This window comes from Neopsephotus bourkii, unplaced genomic scaffold (assembly GCF_033783945.1).
Source record: "Neopsephotus bourkii isolate Nb327-2 ecotype Australia unplaced genomic scaffold, CSIRO-AGI_Nbou_v1 NB_1183, whole genome shotgun sequence".
Lineage (NCBI taxonomy): Eukaryota > Metazoa > Chordata > Aves > Psittaciformes > Psittacidae > Neopsephotus > Neopsephotus bourkii.
The window spans coordinates 1,376,778-1,397,556 of record NW_026901668.1 but is presented as its reverse complement, the minus strand read 5'-3'; the positions used below and the strand labels follow the sequence as shown (position 1 = coordinate 1,397,556).

Here is a 20,779-nt window from a genome sequence, read left to right as displayed (position 1 = left end):
CTCAGAAAACATACACGTACATACAAGTATGTATACATATATGCATAAATATATGCCTATATACATACAGATTTGTACATAATGTACATACATGAATACATAAATATATATCAATAGCTATGTAAATAAGTATATGTAGATAAAAATTCTCTACGTTTTCATATAAATCTTTGGCACTTTTCTTCTGCAAAATGCATACAAATTTAAAAGCTGTTGAACTGTGCCTACCTACTGTGTAGGTATTCACTGACTTTTTCATTTTTAAGCAACTTCTCAAAGAGGACTATTTAATGTGTAGCATGTGATACAGTCATAACCATTTGGAAAACTGAGGTCCCCGAGCTCAAATGAGCATTTATATTTCTTTACTGAAGCACACCCCTCAGTGTAGTTACTCACATTCACTTGAAACTTTAGGGCCTAAAGTAAGAAGATTCCAAATTCAAAGAAAGCTATAATCTCAACATTAATGAGGCATTACAACCCACTCTCTGTAGATGATGCTTTGTAGATATTCCTCAGACCTATAATGAAGCCCTCTTAAATTTGGTTTTGCTAAAGATTTTTACCTTGAGTAAGCAATTACTTGAGATCATTAAGTTTTTATAAAGGGAAGACAGGACATTTTTCAAATATTCATGCTATGCAGCAAATATGTGTGTGTTACTCTAGAGCTTAATTTCTCAGTAGTTCAGGGTTTTTTTTAACAGTGTCTTGTCTACTCAGGCAAACTCAGTATAAGTTCGTGTGAACTGCTTTAAAGAGTAGTATTGCAAGTTAATAATGTAGGTCAGATCACCATGCAGATGTTTTCAGAGGTGTCACAGTGTATGGAGCTTTTTCAAACCTATAATAATTAAAACTAGTGTTAGTACTTTGCCTTAATAAGTGGCTTGAAAAAACAACAGAAGCTGTAATGTAATGCCTTTTGGTCATAAATACATGACTAAAGAAAGCAAAAGTTGAGAATCCTTGATTTGTTATTTGAACATTAATGCGTTATTAGATTCCTTTAGAAAATTTAAATTTGGGATCTTTATAGTTGTTCCTTATCCCAGGGTTACACAGGAATAATTACGTTGATTTGCAAAGCCAGCACTCCCATCACTGTAAGGGTTGTTACCTGTCTGATTCACCACAGTCCACACTTAGCACACTCTGAACTTTAAACCACTGGGAGTTACTCACATATACTATATTAAATGCACACATATCTGCTTAAGTTCTGTACTCAGATAGAACTTCAGTTGTAATCAGACCTTGAGATTATCAGTTAAAAAAAAATAAAAATCTTTTTTTTTTTTTTTGCACATTTATCTACCCATTTCCAAATTTACTTGTTCAAGGATGTCTGTCGAAAAGCCTTGGAGAAACCAGTTCTTCTGACTTATGTGCCAAGCCCACTATCATTAGTAATGATCACTAAATGGAAAAATTTTATTTTGGATAATTCCTGTATAACATGAAAATTAAAAAGAAAAAAAAAACCAAACCAGGCTGCTTGGCACATGGTGAGGGTGGGATTGGTGTTGCTGTGGTTGAAATGTAGAGTGTTCCCAGGGAGTGTGTGCAGCCAGAGAACCAGCCATTTTTATTGCCCTGATAATCAGTTGGCCTGCACTTCATTTTAACTCTGTTCAGAATGTACTATTAATGTAGAGAGAAAACTTTGTAAATTTTTAATACAGCGTGCAGAAGTTCTAGAATGAAATAGCATTTTTTAATCGTCTAAATAATTTAAACACCAAAATATCCTTCAAAGGTTCTGTTGGTATTTAAATACGTGGAGGGAAAAAAAACATATACAAGATGTTGACTATAATTCTTTGGTACTTTCAGAACTGTAAAACTTCTGTTAGGAACGAATCTCTGTCTTTCATTCTTTGGGGCAAAAATAAAAAAAAATCAATATCATATGTCTACATATGGAAAACTCTTTATATGATAATATCCAAAAAGAGAAATTCGTAGTATACACTATTACAGAATTTTTTTTGCACGTTTACTCTTCCTGATCTGCAAAGCCGTTACTTCTTCTTAGAAGCAGCTGCCATATAAACCAAATCTATGGTATAGTAGCTTCTATAAAATATTAAGTACCTTGGTAATTTATCTCTAAATGGAATAGTATATTTTACAGAAAGAAGTACATTCCTCAAGATATCCGACTGTCTTTGTAGAACAGCACATATATGTAAGTACAAGAATATATAAAGTGCTGGGAGGGGTTTTTTGGTTTGTGTTTTGGTTGGGTTGTTTGGGTTTTTTTGGGTTGGTTTTTGGAATTTTTGTTTGGTTGGTTGTTCTGGCATGGGTTTGTTTCTTTGTTTTTCCTGTCTGGCAGTAGAGCTGTTTCTCTACTTAAGAATTACTCCTGTGTATGTCTATTGCTTCATGTGCTGCTCAGAAATTTGTCTGCATGAACATGTCTTTATAGACATAAAATCCTTTGGTTTAATAAACCATAGCTACTTGTGAAGGCGAAAAATGCTAAATTAGAATTATACTTAATTTATAATTTAATAAATATATATAATATACTTAATTTATGATTTAAAACTATATACAGTAATTAAAAATATTGTAGGTATATGTGCATATATATGCATTTTTTCAACAACTACGGAATAAAACAGCATGTATAATGCTTTGGTTTTGTCAGTGTTATACATGGTAAGCAAAGCCATGCCATTTTTACAGGTTTCTACTTCTACTGGCAATGTGTGTGTGTATAGAGAATAAATCCAGCAGGAGTTCAATTTAAAAATCTTAAGTGGAAGGAAAGAAATAGGAAAAAAAAGGAAATGGACTTCCTGTAAACTGTCAGAATGGTGAATCAACTTCAGAGCAAAGAAGGCTCTGAAATTCTCAAGAGATTACCAGAACCATTTTCTCTTTAGAATCTCCAGTACGAAAAAGTGTTGCTGTCTTTAATTACTAAAAAAAAACCTAACAACCTATATTTAAAATATTTCAGAATATTTTATGTAATTCATTCCCACTTTAGTTCTCCTCAGGGCAGATAATGTGGAATTAGTAACCTCAATACATTTTTGTATTTATTTATATTAATGATAGGTGGTAACCTTCTCAGTACAGCCTGCATATAGACCTTAAGCTTGAAAATAGAAAGCTCATCTTGGTGCAGCTTTTCTTTTTCAGGCATGAAATAGATAAGTTACAGAAATGGTTTTATCAGTAGACATGCTGTAACACGCTAAAAGGAACATTTATCAGTACAGAAACATGGAAAATATTTATAGAAGAGTTTCTACATGTTCAGTGAATGCATTTTAAGGTTTAATGAAGTGATATAACCATACAGGAAACATACAAATTTTAATTTATTTATTAATTTTTCTGAACATAGAGTCCTTGATATTTGAAGATTGCATTTTCCTTCCTTTGGAATCCAAATTTTTCTTTTTGAATCCTCCAAAGTATTTCTGAGATTATTCATCTAGAGGGTTTTTTTCATATGGTAATATTTAAATATCTAAATTTATTATCAATAAGATTTAATAATTTGAACTATATATACATTTTGCAGAAAAGCTAGTTGCAGAAGTACTCAATCCACAGGTGTCAGATTATGCAATCTCCCACAGAGTCACTATTTTTAGGAGGAACATGGCTGTTTGCCAGCTCTCACAGAGACGGGTAGGAGACAATATTGGGGATAAATTCACAGCACAGTATCATAAAAACCACAGTCAGTTTGTGAATCATTTAGGTTCATGTGTCCTCAGAAGTTTGCTTTTTCAGGGCTTCTACGCTTATGAAGTTAGAACAAATTGAAGTTTTGCCTCAAAATCAGTTTTAAATATCAAATTTGTCAGTTTTCAACAAGGCGCATTTTGTGGCAGATAATTGGACTTTAATGAAAACTATGCTATCCTTAGGTCATTAGCGATTTCAGTATAGCCAGACTAATGCCTGGTGTGTTTGAGTTTTGGATGAGCAGATACAATTTTTTGCATGCTCACTGGCATGAACTTTGCACTAAGGTGTTTCTGATAAATGGTATGTGTCTACTGTGTGCCTTCTCCCCCTCCACCCCACTTTTGTTTGTCGTCAGCAGCATAAAGTTGATAATGTGATTGAAGTAGCTAAAGCTATCTGCAGTGTCCTCTGTTTTGTGGAAACCAAAGACATTACTGATGCAGTCAAGAAACTCCGTGCAGTGCTGTTGGTGAAAGCACAGGTAAAAGCTGCAAGCTGATGTCTTATTTTTCTCTTTAAAACTGGACCTCGAATGGGTATCACTAATTTTATGATTGATCAAAGCCATTCTACTGTCTTACTGTGTGAATTTTCCTTCTTACTTCTTACTGTGTGCACACATTTATTTCCCCTCTGACAAGCATTAGGTAAAGGCCCTATCAAGTAAGATGTGTGACAGAGGAGCAATAGAGGACTTCTGCTGTGTTTCACTTTAACTGAAATGCTCCTTTGGTTGTTCTTTTTTAGTCCAACAAAATACACAAATCTCTGCTTTGCCACAGCACCTGTTTACCAAATCATGCAATTTCAAAGTATTCTATTCATAAATTTAGCATAGGTTGTTAACAATAAAAAAGGCTTCTAGAAATGTCATATAAGTTACAAGTTTTTCAGATAAAAATGCTCTGCTATTTGTGTAAAGAAGGACCAGCATCATATAGTCCTTATTTTAGCTGGAATACTCGCCCTTAAAACACTGAGGTGGATTTTTCAGGGGTTTCTGTATAGTCATGAACTGTCACTTTGAGGGCGGTATCTGTTCTCAGTTTTGTCAACAGCCACTTTGGTATGACCTTGAACAAGTCACGTTGACCTGATTTACAGAAGTTATGAACACCCAAAAATTCTTCTGAAATCAGCATCTTGGAAATACAGGTGCTCAGCAGATTTGAAAATCAAGCCATTAATCACTTGCATTTAGTCTGGTGTAACCTTAACTCATGATAATTCTTTCCCATCCTAATGAAATTCTGTCTTCATTCTTTTCTAAAATGTTCAATAATTTACTAAGGAATTTTTTTATTTCTTATATGGCCTCTGTCTTTTCATTCTCACACACCAAATATTGTTTAGAAAAGCATGCCAAGCTAGGTAAGGTGGTTGCTTTCTCAGTTACCTACTTATAAAACTTGTATTCTTTATTGAGTTGTTTTGTTAGGTTGTTAGGTTTTGGGATGTTTATTGGATTTTTTTTTAGCTGTTTGCTTTAATATGTGTAAGAACACTTCTGACAAGAAAGTAAACAATGGGATAAATAGTGTTAACTGAGGTAACTCGTGAGTGCTGATTAGAAACATGTTTAGCTAGAAAAGTGGGATTTAATTTGTTCTGCCTGATACGCTGTTTGAGGTCCCAAATGTAAGACTGAGGAAAGCTAGCATAATTGTTTTTGTAACATTTCTCGTGTTGTAGGGGTGATATGTGGCAAACCAATTATATATTGTCATCCATATAAACTTACTCTTGACAGGTTCAGACCCTCAAATACTCATCTTACAGGGGCAAAATTATTTCTAAGAGGTGAAAAGACTCACAAAAAGCCTGAAACTATGTTAGTTGAAGAGGCTCCACTGGTGCTCAGAAAACTTTTTTTCTTAAATATTTGTATTCTTAGTCTCTGTTTATTCCTCTTTCAGGTGGGAGGGTTAGGGTAATAGTTTCCAACTTAAGTAAAGTACAGGACCGAAGCAGATAAGCTCTATAACATCAGTGTAGGTCTCTGCAAGTCTGGGTTGTAAGTAAATCCCTGTACCATGTTTCTGAAACAGAGGACACTAGAGATCACGGAGCAGACATTGCTGCATGGCCCTGGGCAGAACCAGCTGTGACCTTCTGGAATTAGTTATATGTGTGCTGTCTGTCTGAATTTTGGCAAGTATTGTTAAGGACCAAGATGCAAGAAACAACATAGCTCTAAGGTTTTGTTGTTATTGTTGCTCAGAGCTGACCAGCTGATTCACATAAGTGCCTTCTCTTGCTTCCCTTCTAGGTCATGACTCACTGTAAATCTTGTTGCTATAGCATCCTCAATCTTTTCATGTCCACTTCAGCATCAATTTTTATAAGTCACTGTTCTGGGTAAATTCCAGCAGAAATGGGTCTGTGCGAGCATGCATTTTATCTGGCATGTTGTTGATTTAAATGGAAATATCTCCATTTAAGAAAAGTTATTCCTGTATATTAGAAGGCACATACAGTAGAGGAAGAGATAAAAGAAGTAACAAAGGATTCACATGAGCTGCTTTTCAGTTAAACCCCAGGCTGTCGTGAGAGGCGTTAGGCCAATCAGTATTTTCCCCTTGAGAAAAGTATTTTGTCAACCCAGAATCTTTCTTAAGAGATAAATAGAGCTTGGTCTAATAAAAATATACAGAAGACAGTAATAGAACATGTTCTCCTTTAGGAAGGAATTAGAGCAAAAGAAATATGTTGGTATTAATTTGTTAAAAGATTTCTTTGGGAGTTCAGAAAAATTTAGTGTATTTTCTCTTTGAGTCTTCCTGTCAGTTCTCTGAACCCAACATGTAAACTGCCTCATAGGGCTGACTTATAATTACTGAGTATCCCAGAGTCCATTTTCAGCTGCATTATCTCTGAATTCCAGCAGAGAAACAGATCAGTTCTTATTAGTGTGGCCTACCCTGACCAACTGGAAAATCCCATGTCATGCCATGAAGAATAAGATAATGGGATAAAACCCAAAGAGTACGGGTCATCTTTTTTGAGTCTAAGGTTTCTGTTGATGTTCACATTTGATTCTGCTTGTTCTGAGTCACTGTTATACAAGTATACACTGTCATACAAGATATGAAATGATTAGTAATAAGCCAGAAATTGAATTGTGAGCTGATCCATCCTGTTATAAAAACAAACCAACCAGCAAAATGCTCTTCCCTAAGTGTTTCCAGCTTTCCATTGCTTATTCTTCAGCATGTGTCCAATTTCCAGCTCCACTGTATAGTCTCCAGCATATACACGTTTTGCTGAACCGACTGCCATGTACTTCCTTCCACAGAGGAAGTACAGTTTCCTTTTCCTGATATTTAAATTATCAGCCCTGCAGAGCAAGGAATGCATCTCCTTATCTGTATGTAGAGTCTCCAGCACAGTAGAGTGTCTGTCCTGGCTGTAATTTTCAGAGGCTAAAAATATAAGTGGTGATGATAATGATGGTGTTTGCTCATCTGTAATGAGCAAAATGATACTGTTCTTGAGTATCCTCTTCTGAATGTTAAAAAGTGTCTGCCCTGATTGAATATTTTATCGCTAGTCTTAAAATATTTTTCTGTCCTAATAGTCACATAAGAAGCTGCTCCACATTTCTCTTGGAGACTACTGAGTGACTGGATTGTTACTTATTTTTCAGAGTTTTTAAGTTATTGAGGTGTCGAGGTTTATTTCTCTTAACATTTCTTTTCAGGCTTGGTTAGCTGAACTGGTTGTCTGTTACTTGAAGCCTTCCACTAAAGGCTGTCTGTGACCTTGAGTGACACTCCTATCCTCCTTACTTTCTCCTTGGTGAATCTCTAGCTAACAACTGACTTCAAACAAATGGAGAAGGGAAAAAAAATGTGTGTGTGTATATATATATTTATATATATGTGTGCGTATATATATTTTTATATTTATTTTTTTAAATATATTTTCCCTTTTTTAATATATTTTTCCCTTTTTAAAATATATATATATATATTAAAAAAAAATAAATTCCAACTGTTCCTGCATTAGCAAACCCTGTGGCTGCTGCTTCTTGGTTTTTACTCCTTTGAGAAACAAGTGCTAGGACAGTTGATTAGACTTCAGCAATCTAGAAGAAAGTCGGGTTTGATTTTGAAAAGAGCTTCATTTTTGTCACCAGCAACTAAGCCATAACATAAAAGCAGAAAAATATATTTCTTCAAGTTCTGTAACTCAAGTGCTGTTTCATTTTATGAAAATAGAGGTTAAACATTATATGTAACTGCCTTAACTACAGAATAGTATATGAATACAGCAAATCAGATTTCATTTATCAATATTTATACAAAGATAAACTCTTGTGTCTGTGTCAACATATGTAGCCAAAATTAGTACTCAGCAGTTGGGTGTTTGATGGAGTACCTGTTTCTCCAAACCTTTTTTGAGTTCAACTCATACTTGAAGTGTAGGGGAATTTTATGTGAATTCTGGGTGCTGACAAAATTATTAAATCCCACAATATTAGCGTATCTTGTCAGTCTGCTTGAATAGTTTCTGTTATGTTCAACAGCATAGTACCTCAAGACTTTCTGTTAGGCAGAAGAGAGGCTTTTTTCATTCAAGCAGGTAACTTGCACCACAAGTGAATGAATTGTTTGAGGGTACATTACATCTCAAGTGGCTGCAGTGTTTTGCATCAGGTACGAGAAAAATGCCAGAAAAAAAAGTTCTAATTGCTTTTTTACCATGGTTTCCTGATGCTTTAGTGTACTGTGTGGTGTGGTTTTGTGTGGAATACCTTTTAATGCATCCATTTGGCAAGCTCCATGTGCACATAATGCCTCAAGGAAACTGCTGCTTACTCCCTCCAATGTAAATTGCATAGAGTGCCAGAATATGTTTGTGTATACATATCTGTACATGTATGCTCACATAATTTAAAAAAATCTCAATGTGTTTTTATTTAATTCTGCTTTTATGAGGAAAGAAAAAAGAAAACCAGGGAAACTTACTTCCAGTCTTCTGTGTTTAATTAAACTGTACCTATTACCTCCTCACTGCCTTTTCAGTTCCAGTATTGTACATTTCTGTAACATGGTTAAAAGATGATGAAAGAAACCGGGCACCAGTGATACTGTCTTCTTAACTGATTGCATCTCTTTATAAATGTGATTAATTCAGACTCTAAGCAAGCTAACCCTGGGATTTTAAAATCTGTTCAGGGGAAATTCTGGGCCTGCTTGTGCAATAATGTTTTTCATTTCTTTCGTGTTTTTTTTTTTTTATCCCTTCCTTTCTTACAGCAGCTCACAGAAAGTCCTAGGAGATCAAATCCTGCCAGAACAGGCACTAATCCACTATATATTAAATGGGCTACACTATGTTGAAATTATAAGCACTGTTCCAAAAGGTTGTTTACTTTCCAGAATTTGAGAGAATTGAACAAAGGTCTCCTTTCCCATTTGTCTCACAGCATTATAAGGATTGTGAAAACATATTTCTTGGCATGGATGTTGCTTTTTCCCCCTCAAGTAAGCATTTGACTTTTCTTTACGTTTCCCAGACAAATGCTGGCAGCTCCAAGCTGGGTACTGGAGGGAAAATGTACATCTAGCATTGTACTTCTTATGTCACCTCTGCGTGCACTGTAATTTTAAGAAGCATCATGCTGAATACCTATGCAGTCACATGAAGCATTCTCTACCTGCTGCAAAGGGATTAGTGACTGTAAAGGATAACAAACCTTACAGGGACAGTGGCTCAATCAGTGTAAGCCACAGGAGATACTGAAAACCAGAATTAACTTGACAGTCTCTCTGGTCAAGATTTGCACCTCAGTAACTTATTTCTGTGTCACCTTGGCACATGTGAGTGTGATGTCAGAGCCAGGCAAAGACAGGGCAGCCTGAGCAGCCAGGGAAGCTGATTGCCTGCTTTTGCCCTTTTTACAGAGGCTGGGTCCCACCTTTGCCCCAGGGATGCAGGTGCCACCCATCCTGCCAGTAGATGCTCCAAGCTACCTACATGACGTTCTTTCCTGTGTGGATGGGGAGGCACAGGCAGTGTAGCAGCATGTAAATTTGCCCAGTGTCTGAGAAGCCTGGAGCAAGGTCTGATTGATGGCAGTTATTGTACTTGGGGATTTAACATGGCAGCTTTTTAAAAACAAGAAAAAAAGAAGTTTAATTAGGCTGGTCAGTTCAGTCTAAGCAACTGGCCTGACCTTTCAACAGTCATAAGCACCCAGCAGTTCTTGCTGACAGCAGTGGGATATGAAGTGGGAATCCATATGCTGAATTAATGTTAGGCATCAAGAGGTGTGTTTAGGCACCAAGGTATAAACACCTTCTAAAACCCTGCACCTAATATTTCCTGTAGCCATCTCTAGTTAGCTGCCTGCTCAAAGGTTTTTATGGAGCATAGTTATTTTTGCTGATTTGGCACAGGAGCATAGGTGAAATGTAGGCCACTTCAGCTTTGAAAGGATGCTGGGGCTCTGCCTGCTCAGTGTGGTTGTGTCTGAATATGGAAGGTATGTAAAGGGATGGAGAGGGTATTCTTATCTCTGTCATACCAGTGTGAGACTGAAAACGTATGCACCTCAGATGTTGAAAAGTGCTTCTTTGTATCCTGACATGCCTAAATACTATCAGAAATGGGGTCCTGAGTGACTTATCTGAGATGGTAGAGGAAGCAGCTGGAAAAGCTAGAAAAAGCAGGTCCTGGTATTCTGAATCCCAGCCATGTCTTCTGTAATCATACCATTAGGATATATCCTTCCCCTTTGTCACCTTATTTTCCATGAGTACCACTAAAACTAATGTAACTGCTATTCGGTCTTTTCTGAAGTAACTAATTGCTTTTCCCCTTGGGTTTTGTCTTTGTAGGATTCACTTCAAAGTGTGGAAAAAACAGAAAAAGGTAAAGTGTTATTTTTAAAATATGTTAGTTCAAGATGTACCATCAGAAAATACATTTTGCTTGTGTTGTTTGTTTGTATTAGTGACTTGCTATAGTTGCCATATTGTAGATGTTTACAAATTTAGTTGTATTATAACGTAATTATGACAAGTTAAATTTTAAGTGATCTAAAAATGGAAATGAAACGTAGCATTTCCTAAAACTAATCTGGAGATTCAAATATGGAGAACAAGTAGACAAGTAGTATAGTGAAAGAACTGATTGCAGTTAGTGGTGGTCATAGAAGTTGTTCTCAGTAACAACTTTTTCTGCAGAGAAAGGGGAAAATAAGGAACTTCATGAAAGCCTAAAGAAATTATTTTTGTGTATGGCTTTCCTACTCAGCTCCAATAACTTTCATTCCTCCCTCCTTATTCTTTAGTTCTTTGCTTCCTTTGTGTAAAGAGTGTGTTAAGTGATACACTGTTATAAGTAGTTTAACAGTAATGGACAAAATAATAGATGCTGCCGTACTTAATTCCTCAGTTAAAACTGGCTTAGACTCATTGGTCAATGTCCAGTACTGTTAGCGTTACTGCGGCGCACCTTGCAGGCTGATGGGTGTGCAGGAGACTGTTCTGTCGTGGATGTCTGTGTTGGGTTCCTTCCAGGGATGGCCACACTGATGCATGGGTCTTGCTCTACCCCTCTGTAGCTGGCTTGTGACAGGCAGCTGGGGGTGCTATGCAAATGTTTTCAAAGGGCCTTCCATCTGAACATTGAGGTGTCTGGGATGTGCTTTGGAAAGGTGGTGTCTCTCCGTTTTGTTTGAGGAAAAAAGTGGCTTCTGAGATACTTTTCTTCCCCCCTCTTTTTTATTTGTCTTCTTTTGTTGATTGCAGTGTACTCAGAGAGGCAAAAAGGTGAACCAACCACAAAGACTGCAGTAGTCTCAAACACAGAGGTGGTTGAAATGCAGGATTCCAAATGCCAGGCTTGTTGTTTCACCATTATTCAACTTCATGAACAGCAACCAGAGAAGCCGCAATTATATTTGTAAGCTGCCAGGAAAAACTAAGCAGCTGGAAGGCTGGGGGTAGTTGAGGGAGAACATGCAGGTGCAGAAGGGAGGAGAAAAGTAAATACAGTTTGTAGGATTCTTCTCCCTTGGATATAGTAATTTATCCCATGAAATTTTTTTTAACACTCTTAAGGATAACTAGTTGTTGAAGATGAAAAGAATTAATAGTTACTAATCAACATCTACCTTAGAAACATGTTCACCTGCACAGTGTTCAGATAACCTGTCTGGAAAGGATCTAAAACATTCCTCTATTTAAAGAGATTTCCAGACTTGGACTTGATTGCATCAGAAGTTTCCTCAATGAATATCTGAGTTATTGAATAACAGTAAAGGAATCTGATGTTTTACCTCTCTACTCTTTACCTATCTACTTATGACAGGAAAACTTCAGCTGTGAAGTGTGATGCTTCTGTTTGTTCTTGGCACACCCTAATTTCATAACAATGGCAGAATCCTTTTGGTAATGTAATGTTAGACTGTTCAACTTATTGATTGCAAGTCAGAACTTGCCAGGCCGTCAGTGTTTCTGTGGGGAAGCCTACATTCAAAGTTGTCCAAGGTAACCAAAATCCAATTTGACCTCTCATGTGCATTGATGATACATTTCATGTGTGTTTTAACATACTACATTCCTTATATTTGCACCTATTAAGCTTCTAAAAGCAAGCAAAATATTGAAAGTTAGGCTAATAAGTCTAGCTATCATATCAAAGCTGATGTTAAGGGCATGTCTGATAAAATAAATGCATGAGAGTAATGACTAAATCTGATCTGCTGGAACCTAGGCCTAATCCTCAAGAGGTGTACTTCAGTATGGTTACCTGACTATAACTGCAGGCATGCAAAACTTTGCAGGCCAGAGACTCAAAAAGTAAGGTAAAATCGCTAACTTAGCTCAGTGCTGGTAATTTTTCCAGGTCTCTGGGAAGCTAAAAACCATGTGCTTTGCTTTCTCTAGCAGCACAGTTGCAAATGAAGTCAGCATTGACAGCCAAGGAGGAGACAGACTGTATTTCCCTTTTGTACTGTTCTTTTCTGTCTCTTGTGTTTATCTTGAAGAAAACAGGATCGAATTTGACTGGCAAGAACAGCAATCAATTACTCCAGCTAATAATTTATTTTTCCTCTCTCCTTCCTCCCCCAGGTGATAGCTATTATCCTGAGTATCATAAAAGAGTTTTGGTTTTCTTCATTGTAGCTTCTCTACCATAAAAGAGAAAAAGAATACTATTAAAATTAAAGCCTTACTTAATAACCTGTTTGTAAGCTGCCTTGATCTTTCTTTTTAATAACAGATTATCAGAGGTTTAATATTAGTCATTCACCATGGCCTAAGCAAGTCAAAGACTGTATTCAAAATATCTAGCCTTGATTTAGTGTTGCAGTAACTGTTGAATTTTACCTCTGTAGACCAAATTATTCCATTGCTGCAAATAGAACACTGCTTATCCATTTATGGCTAAGTCTGGATCATGTACTTTTCCTCTGTATGAAGTCCTTAGAAGATTATACTAATATTGTAGTACTCAAAGGATGTTTTTATTTCTTTTTAAATGTGAGGAACAGTGGGCATTTCTAGACATTAACACCTTTCTGCATCATCAACTGTTCCCAGAAAATAATAAGATTATTCACGTTAATAAAGATTTAGCCTTGGAATCTGCTTCAAGCCAGGGTGTGAAAAGACAGGCTGCAAGCGGATACAAAACTGAGTCCATGCATGTTTCTCAAAAGCTGATGAATTAATGTTTATACAATGTCTACAACCTTGCTACTTCAGGCAGGGATTTCACTGGATCAGACATAATCAGCTTCTGGAATTGGATCCATAGTTCTCTGGGACCCATCCCAGAAAGTCTACAATGCACCACAAACTGACGTTAATGAATCAGCAGCCTGGTCCAGCTGAATTGCTGGACTTACTATCTTTTTGAGTGAACACAGAAATCCGATACCTTGATGATGATACATTTAATGAAGTCAACATTAGATTTAAGGCTGTAAAGGTTCACTAATTGTGCTTGCAATTTGATAGTTGCTTCTAGACCTGATCATAAGAATATCCACCACAGAGAGCTTAGAGGAAAAAAAAAAAAAAAAGGTAAGGGGAAATAATGGAAGGCTTTTTGAAGGTTTTTGTATATAAAATGGAAAACTCCACTTATTTCTTTTCCTAGCACAAAGCCATTATGGTTTTGTTTTGGAAAAAAACACTTTTTGTTTCAGAGTATGGAAAAATGTGAAGAGTTTTTTAGAGATTGCATTTCACCATGTCTTCTGCATTGCTTTCACATCTGAGAATGGCTTTTTACCTCTGAGTTGTTGCTGTGTCTCATCCTGTAACATTCTGAAAGCCAGCGGCATTTTTTAACCAAGACCAATTTTTAAATAACTGCAACCTCAGTAGTTCTCAAAAAAGAAATATTAGAAGTTATCAAGGCCTCGTAAAGCATACGGCAGCAGAGACGTTTTTGATACTAGGGCAGCAGGAGATTTTTAAGTGTCCTGCAAGGGATAATTCATAGGATTCTTCCATTAGTAGGAAGAAACAATACGATAAATATTGGTCTTGGAAACCACATCTGGTCAGCATTTGCATTACAACCTTTTCATGTTTTGCCTTTTCCATTGTATAATAATGTCCTAATTAATGCTGCTTAGCACCTTACCTAAATCTCAGGGGGATTTTTGTGGGGGGGAGTGTGTGTGTGTATAACCTAAACTGTATTTAGGATCTTGCTGGTTTTCATCTCCCTGAAAAAAAAGTGGGAAAGAAAAACATAAGGCTCCTGTTCTCCCAAACAGTTGTTGAAACGGTCTTAGGACTTCATTCCTAATTCTGTTCAACCAGATATTTGTCATGTTTTACCCAGAGAAAACGTGCAAACAGAGTGAGAGAGGGTATGTTCAGTATGTATTGAATTTGCATCATCTGCAAGTGCAATAACAGCAAAGTACCTACTCTGTTGGAAGGTCTTGCACTTAAAATGATGCATGAATTGTAATACTGGACTGAGAAAAATAAAATAAATGGTTTTCTATAAGGAATACAATAGTATGTTCCTTACTAAGTCTTGAAGGTACCTGCAGGTATAGTCATTCTTTCAGGAATGGTGTGGATTGTTCTGTTTCTCTCCAGGGGTGAAATTTATTCCTTCAGGCTTTGTGTACAAGGAACATGTGTAAGAAATAAGCGTATCTGGCAGCTGTAGTTAAAGTTCACTTCCCTTGGTCTCATGTAATTTCTGCAAGTCTCATTTCTTCTCACCTTTGGTGAAAAGGTGATACCAAATAATTTCACACCAGAAATAAATCAGGAGGTTTGAGTTGTGAGATTGTTAAACTTGGTCACAATTCACTTTATGGTGTATTCATTGTCTCCTAGATATTGGCTATGCCTGGGACACCTTTCTAGAAGATAAACTCTGGCATAGCTGAAGATGTGAATCTGCTGTAGGAAGTCCCTAGCCTGTGCTATGTAAATCAGTGAAACACTGTAGTCCTTTATCATCTAAGATTTATTAAACATAAGCATCATAAAAAGCAGTAAAGTTCGCTGGCTTCATGAATGGGCAATATAATTTCAGCATGCCAAATCCTATTCAGGAGCTCATAAAAGTACAGTGAAAAGATGCTGACCAGCTTTTGTGAGTAATGGACATTTACAGACTACCCAAGATGTTTGTCTCTAATTTAGTTAATTGCTACTGGGCTTAATAAGAGAATGGGGGTGGAAGGATGGGGAAGGGCTCACTGGCACAGAAACCAAAGAGTGTTTCTAAAATGAGAGCTGACAAGTTAAGAAAATAAACATAGTAAAAAATCCTGCAGCTGCAGTCCAGGTCATACTTGGATGGTTGCTTACACCTGAGGAACTCTGTTGCTGAGAATACGTTCATTCTGAACCTCCTAATAATTTGATAATGCTGAAGTTTCATTTGTCTCCCTTTTCTGGCAGCTGAACTGATTGCTCCACTGCTGTCTTCATCCTTGCCATTGTAATGAAAGGAACAGCTTGTATTCTCCCAGGCCCTGCTTCCAAACTAGCTCCATTTCTGCAGTCAGGCACAAACCCTGCAAGCCCACAAGGAAAAGGTTGAACTTTAAGAGGTAGAGGAACAAAATAAACAAACAAACAACGTTTCCAGGCTCCCTTCAGCAGAGAGTCTTGTGGACCTTGTCTTACAACTAAGTGAAGACTTAACCTTGCCTCATCTAGCCACATATACCTTGTTGGGTGTGCAGGGCCCTGACACCCAGGAAACTTTTTTTCACCTCACCACTGGTACACTGAAGCATGTTATAAATAATTGAGGCCGAATTTGTGGGATTCCTTTCTGTGGCTTATCTGAAATATAGTACATTTTCTCTTGTTTCGGAGCCAAAATTTGAAACATTAGCTTGCAGCCTAGAGCACAGATTGTGTAAAAAGCGCTTGTGGCCAAAGTGTATGTTTCAACACACAGCGGGAAGTTTACACAGATTCTGAACGACATTTCAGTCTCTTTTGGAGAAAATTCTGAGCAGGTTCCACTCAGCAATCATTGGATTCAGTAGGCCAATTTGCATAAATAAGAGGTTTGCTATTACACTACATCTACCTGTCTGCCACTTTGAACAAATTGGAGCCAGGGAGTCTGCTAAGTAGCTGTTTTTCCTTCATGTAAATAGCATAGTACTTTTCAGATAAAGTAGAAATACTGGTTCAAATAATAGTCCATTAATGTGCTCTTCTAGACCTCTTAAGAAGTGTTTGTGTATATGACCACAGGTAATTCCTTGGACTGTAAAAGAATTTGGTGCAAATTAAGCATTTTGTATGGAAGGTTCTAAGTTATTACATGTCCAAGAGAACTGGGTGTGAGAATGAAATGGTATTCTGGGGGAGAAATTCAAACAAAAGGCTTATTCAAAACAATTATGGTAGAGGATAATGAATGGAGAAAATACTAAAGAGAATAGATAAAAAGATGATTAAAATAAGTTCTAGACAGCAAAGTAGGCACAGGGAGTAACAGGATCAAGTTTTCTTAACCCTGCTAAGTCTCTAAAATGATTCAGTTTTCATATTATAGACTCATACAATGGTTTGTGTTGGAAGGGACCTTAAAGGCCACCTAGTTCCAAGCCACTGCCATGGGCAGGGACACCTTCCACTTGACCAGGTTGCTCAAAGCCGCCTGTCCAGCCTGGCCTTGAACACTGCCAGGGATGGGGCAGCCACAACTTCTCTGGGCAAACTGTGCCAGGACCTCAGCACCCTCACAGGGAAGAAATGTGGAAGGAGATTACAACACTGTAAGGTTGTAGCCAGTCTCTCATGGGTGTAGTAATTTGCTGTCAGTATTTCCAGTAGCAAACCCTAATATGTGTCAGATGGTTTTAATTTTATGTGTATCTCCATTGTTACATACTTAAAATTTGCCTGTTATAGATCAGAGACTGAAATAATTCCTTTGCACTGTTTGCAATGCATTTTGTAACTCAGTAGTTCTGAGTTTTAAGGGAAAAGGTGTCAAAGAAGGGAAATAAAATTCCAGACCCAGGATACGTTTTTTTGGAAACACACCTGTCAGGAAACTGACACAGCTAAGTCCAGTGAATTGTGGTATCTGTATCTGATGTCAGGCAGTATTCCTGCACCTATCCTGAGTATAATGAGCTAATGTAAGTCTCAGGCTTCCTGTTCCTGATAATTGATTCTTTTATTAATTTTATTTTTTTTCTAGTAGACACTATTAGATTGATGGTAGGTGGCTACGTCATACAGTGGCCAGACAAGCTTAGAGAGTGTGTCAGGAACAGGAGGAGAGTATGTTCTTGATCATAGTGAAATTGGTGAGTTAGAGGTGTAGGAAAAAGAGAATTTGGGGTAGTCCTCTTTGAAGACAAATCATCCTGATCCTAGAATGATACAATGTACTCTGACACTCCCTCTCTGGACTTGTCCCTTTCCTGAGAAACGAGTGTTTGTACAAGCTTTCTTTACTTGATGGAGACTGCCAGGGCTGGGGATTTTAATTTAAGCTGGCGACCAGGCAATTCCTAGCTGTTCCAAAAACACAGAGAGTGAGTGGCAAGATGGATAAAAGCCAGTAATTACAGAAAAAGAGCACTGCAGAGTTGAAACAAGAGGAAATAAAATAAGTAAAAGTGTGATATAAATGAGGGTACACCCTGCATTTCACATATATCCATACAGATATGTATTTCAGTGTTCATTGTTGCATAATGTTACCACCAGTCTATGACCATGTGAATGCCGTCTATGTCTGATTGTGGGTGCTACTGTATATATTTTATGACTTGTTTGAGTACAGTTGCAACAGCTTTATAGTCTTAAAATTTAACCAGTGCCTTTTCTCTGTTCTACTGCATCATTGCCAGTTCCCTTGAACTAAATAGCTACTTAGCTGCTGAAATGACAAAATACCTATATAACAAAAATCCTTCCAGCACAGAATTTAACACACTAAAATGGAGTATCTGAGGCGCACGCTAATTTGCTGTAGTTTAAAATGCTTACTTTGAAAATGCCTTAATTTGAAATCACTGTGGTGAAAGATTGTTAATGACACACCAGAAATGAACTAAGGCTAGTTTGAGAAGCACAGGTGGCTAATTGGCTTCAGTTGGTAGGTTATGTCATTTTAATTGAATTTTATTAGGAAGGGTTTCAGAGCTATAACTGATGGTTTAAGATAAATATGATTCTTTATAAATGACCTATTGCTAACCTTTATTTCCTTTTCTCCTCTCAGCATTAATAAAGGCTGCATTGACTGAGCTCTCCATGGCCATCTCTTGTCTCATCCACATTTACAGCAGCAGCTTTGATGCAAATTTCCAGCTTTCCAGCATACCTAAAATCCCTTCATGTGCAGACGTCAGCCTTGATTCCCAGCTCAGCTTCACTGTATATGCTGCCCATAACATCCCAGAAGCCTGGGTGAACAGGTAGGAGGAGATCCAGCAAGTGTTCACAAGAAGAGGTGTTGTCTCTTAGATCATGTATTTTTCACATATACTAGACTACATCTGTTGCTTTGGTGATACTCCGATATTAATGTTAGAGGCTGAGGAAGTGGGTGTATTAGCGAACAAGAGAGTGTACAGCATTAGATGTAACTATCAGTTTAATAACAATCTGAGAGAATTTTCATTACTTAAGGTAATAAATACAGGACTATGATCACTATGCTGATTTTCAGATGGTTATACCATTCCCACTGCATTTTATTTTACCAGAAAAATGTGAAATTACATGTGGCCTAAGGGCCACTGATGACTTGAATGCTGTGTTCAAGTATGTAGAAATAAGAATCTGTCTTCCTCCTTAATTTCCCTTTCCAGTCATTCCAGTATTCATAGCTAGCATGGGCTTCTTAACATGGACTGCTGCTTGGACACCTGCTTTCCTCAAATACTCTACTAGCCTCATTCACATGCATGCTCCCTCTTGTTATTACTGCACTGCATGAATTCATGCTGGCTGTGTCACGGCTCTCGTTTTCCCTTTCCTGAAGGTCATGTTTCATGATCTTGGTGCTATTCGTAATATATATTTGTAATATATATTCCTGCATATATATGTGTATTATGAGTGTTAGAATTTTGACATCCCTCACTGTCTGACTCGTTGTTTTTTTCTCTACACATACCATTATGTGATAAATGGCTTTCTTTTAATCATCTGGGGCAAGGGAGAATGCATTGTCATACGTTTTACAGAGTCATGCTGGTGTCCTGTCAAATCCATCTCAAGTTCACCTTTGTGGATTGGCTTTTTGTCAGTTTTCATGTTTATGCTCTCAATTTCTTATTCCTGTCTTACTGTCCTTGTGAAAAAGATAGGTACAGACATTACAAGTGCAGAATAATTTTGCAAAACTGATTACTTTTCTTTGTTTATTGTATTTTATTCCTTTTTGTTTCTTTTATCAGTTTGTTGGTTTATCTGATGTAAATCCCAATCACATGTGCCTTATTTGCTGCCAATTGCATGATGTTGCTAGCTTGGTGTTTGGCTGTATTTTTTTCTACAGCCCCCCAAAAAGCAGATTCCTATCTGCATCTGGGTGATAAGAAGTGGTTTTTGGGACAAGGCTATAGAGTCATGCCTTTGAATTCACAGTGAGACTACCTATGCAAAATGCTCTACAAAATCTAAACTAAGTTGAAGAGCATGCACTCTTAACAACCTTTTTGACTTCAGGCAACTGAAGTGTATAAGTCAGGATACATGCAAGTCACGTCTGTATATTGTGTATTAATACTTCTGTTTAAACAGCAATGATTAATCATTTGATTGTGTTAAAACCTAGTATTTCCTGCACTATTTTCCAACTGTTTGTAATGTTTATACTCTTGAGAAAAGATGCTATTCTGGAAAAGATCAAACATCATTTGTGTAACTAAGACAAAGCTAGACACTTTCAGTCTGCAAGTGCTTAAAATTTTCTGTTCAAATTTAAGTCTGTTCATCATTCCTGTATGCAAAGTGGTCTAAAGCTGAGAGTGGCCGGAAGATCTGGAAGTTGCAAGACTAATTAAGAACATTAGTTAATAATCTCTCTGTTTGGCTAAAATTTTACAAAATTTCAATAAGAAGAATATGAAATTAACAGATAGTTCCAGACCCAAGTTACACTATGAAGGTAGTCGGTTAAGTATGCATGTGAATGAAGTTAGTAAAGTATTTGAAGAATGCCAACACAGAAGGCTTTAATGCTTCTGCTGCAATGAATGTATAGGATCCCTTGAGTACTAACCTTTTTTTTACAGATCAGAAAAGTATAAATAAATTAACTGTTGACTGAAGTTGTATGATGAGCAAGTTGTAACACTTCAAAACTAATGTCCAAACATCCTTTGACTGTAATAATGAAAACCAAATTAGTCTTAACTACAAAAACATGGAACAGAATCTAGGTGTCTTCAGTTCTTTTCTTGAACTCTGACTATAAAAAAAAAAACATTCAAGCCAAAGTAAACACATGCAGATCCCCATTAATACGGGATTTATTACTTTAATTCCTTTTTCATGTAAGGATAGATTTTCCCAAGGTTCCGAATATTTAGCCCCAAATTTATTGTGCATTGCATTTACATGGT

The 20,779-nt window shown here is 36.9% G+C and overlaps 1 protein-coding gene across 3 annotated transcripts in view; it reads left to right on the top strand.

Moving 5' to 3' along the window:
• The window catches only part of PIK3C2G (phosphatidylinositol-4-phosphate 3-kinase catalytic subunit type 2 gamma), a 210,475-nt gene that overhangs the window by 41,353 nt on the left and 148,343 nt on the right, over nucleotides 1-20,779 (top strand). For 2 of the 3 annotated variants that reach the window (XM_061363895.1, XM_061363897.1), the window contains exons 8-11: nucleotides 2,141-2,194; nucleotides 4,079-4,204; nucleotides 10,569-10,602; nucleotides 18,427-18,622. In XM_061363895.1, coding sequence (XP_061219879.1) covers nucleotides 2,141-2,194; nucleotides 4,079-4,204; nucleotides 10,569-10,602; nucleotides 18,427-18,622 — 410 coding nt within the window. The remainder of the gene's footprint in view (nucleotides 1-2,140; nucleotides 2,195-4,078; nucleotides 4,205-10,568; nucleotides 10,603-18,426; nucleotides 18,623-20,779) is intronic. The other variant, XM_061363896.1, reaches the window with a different exon arrangement.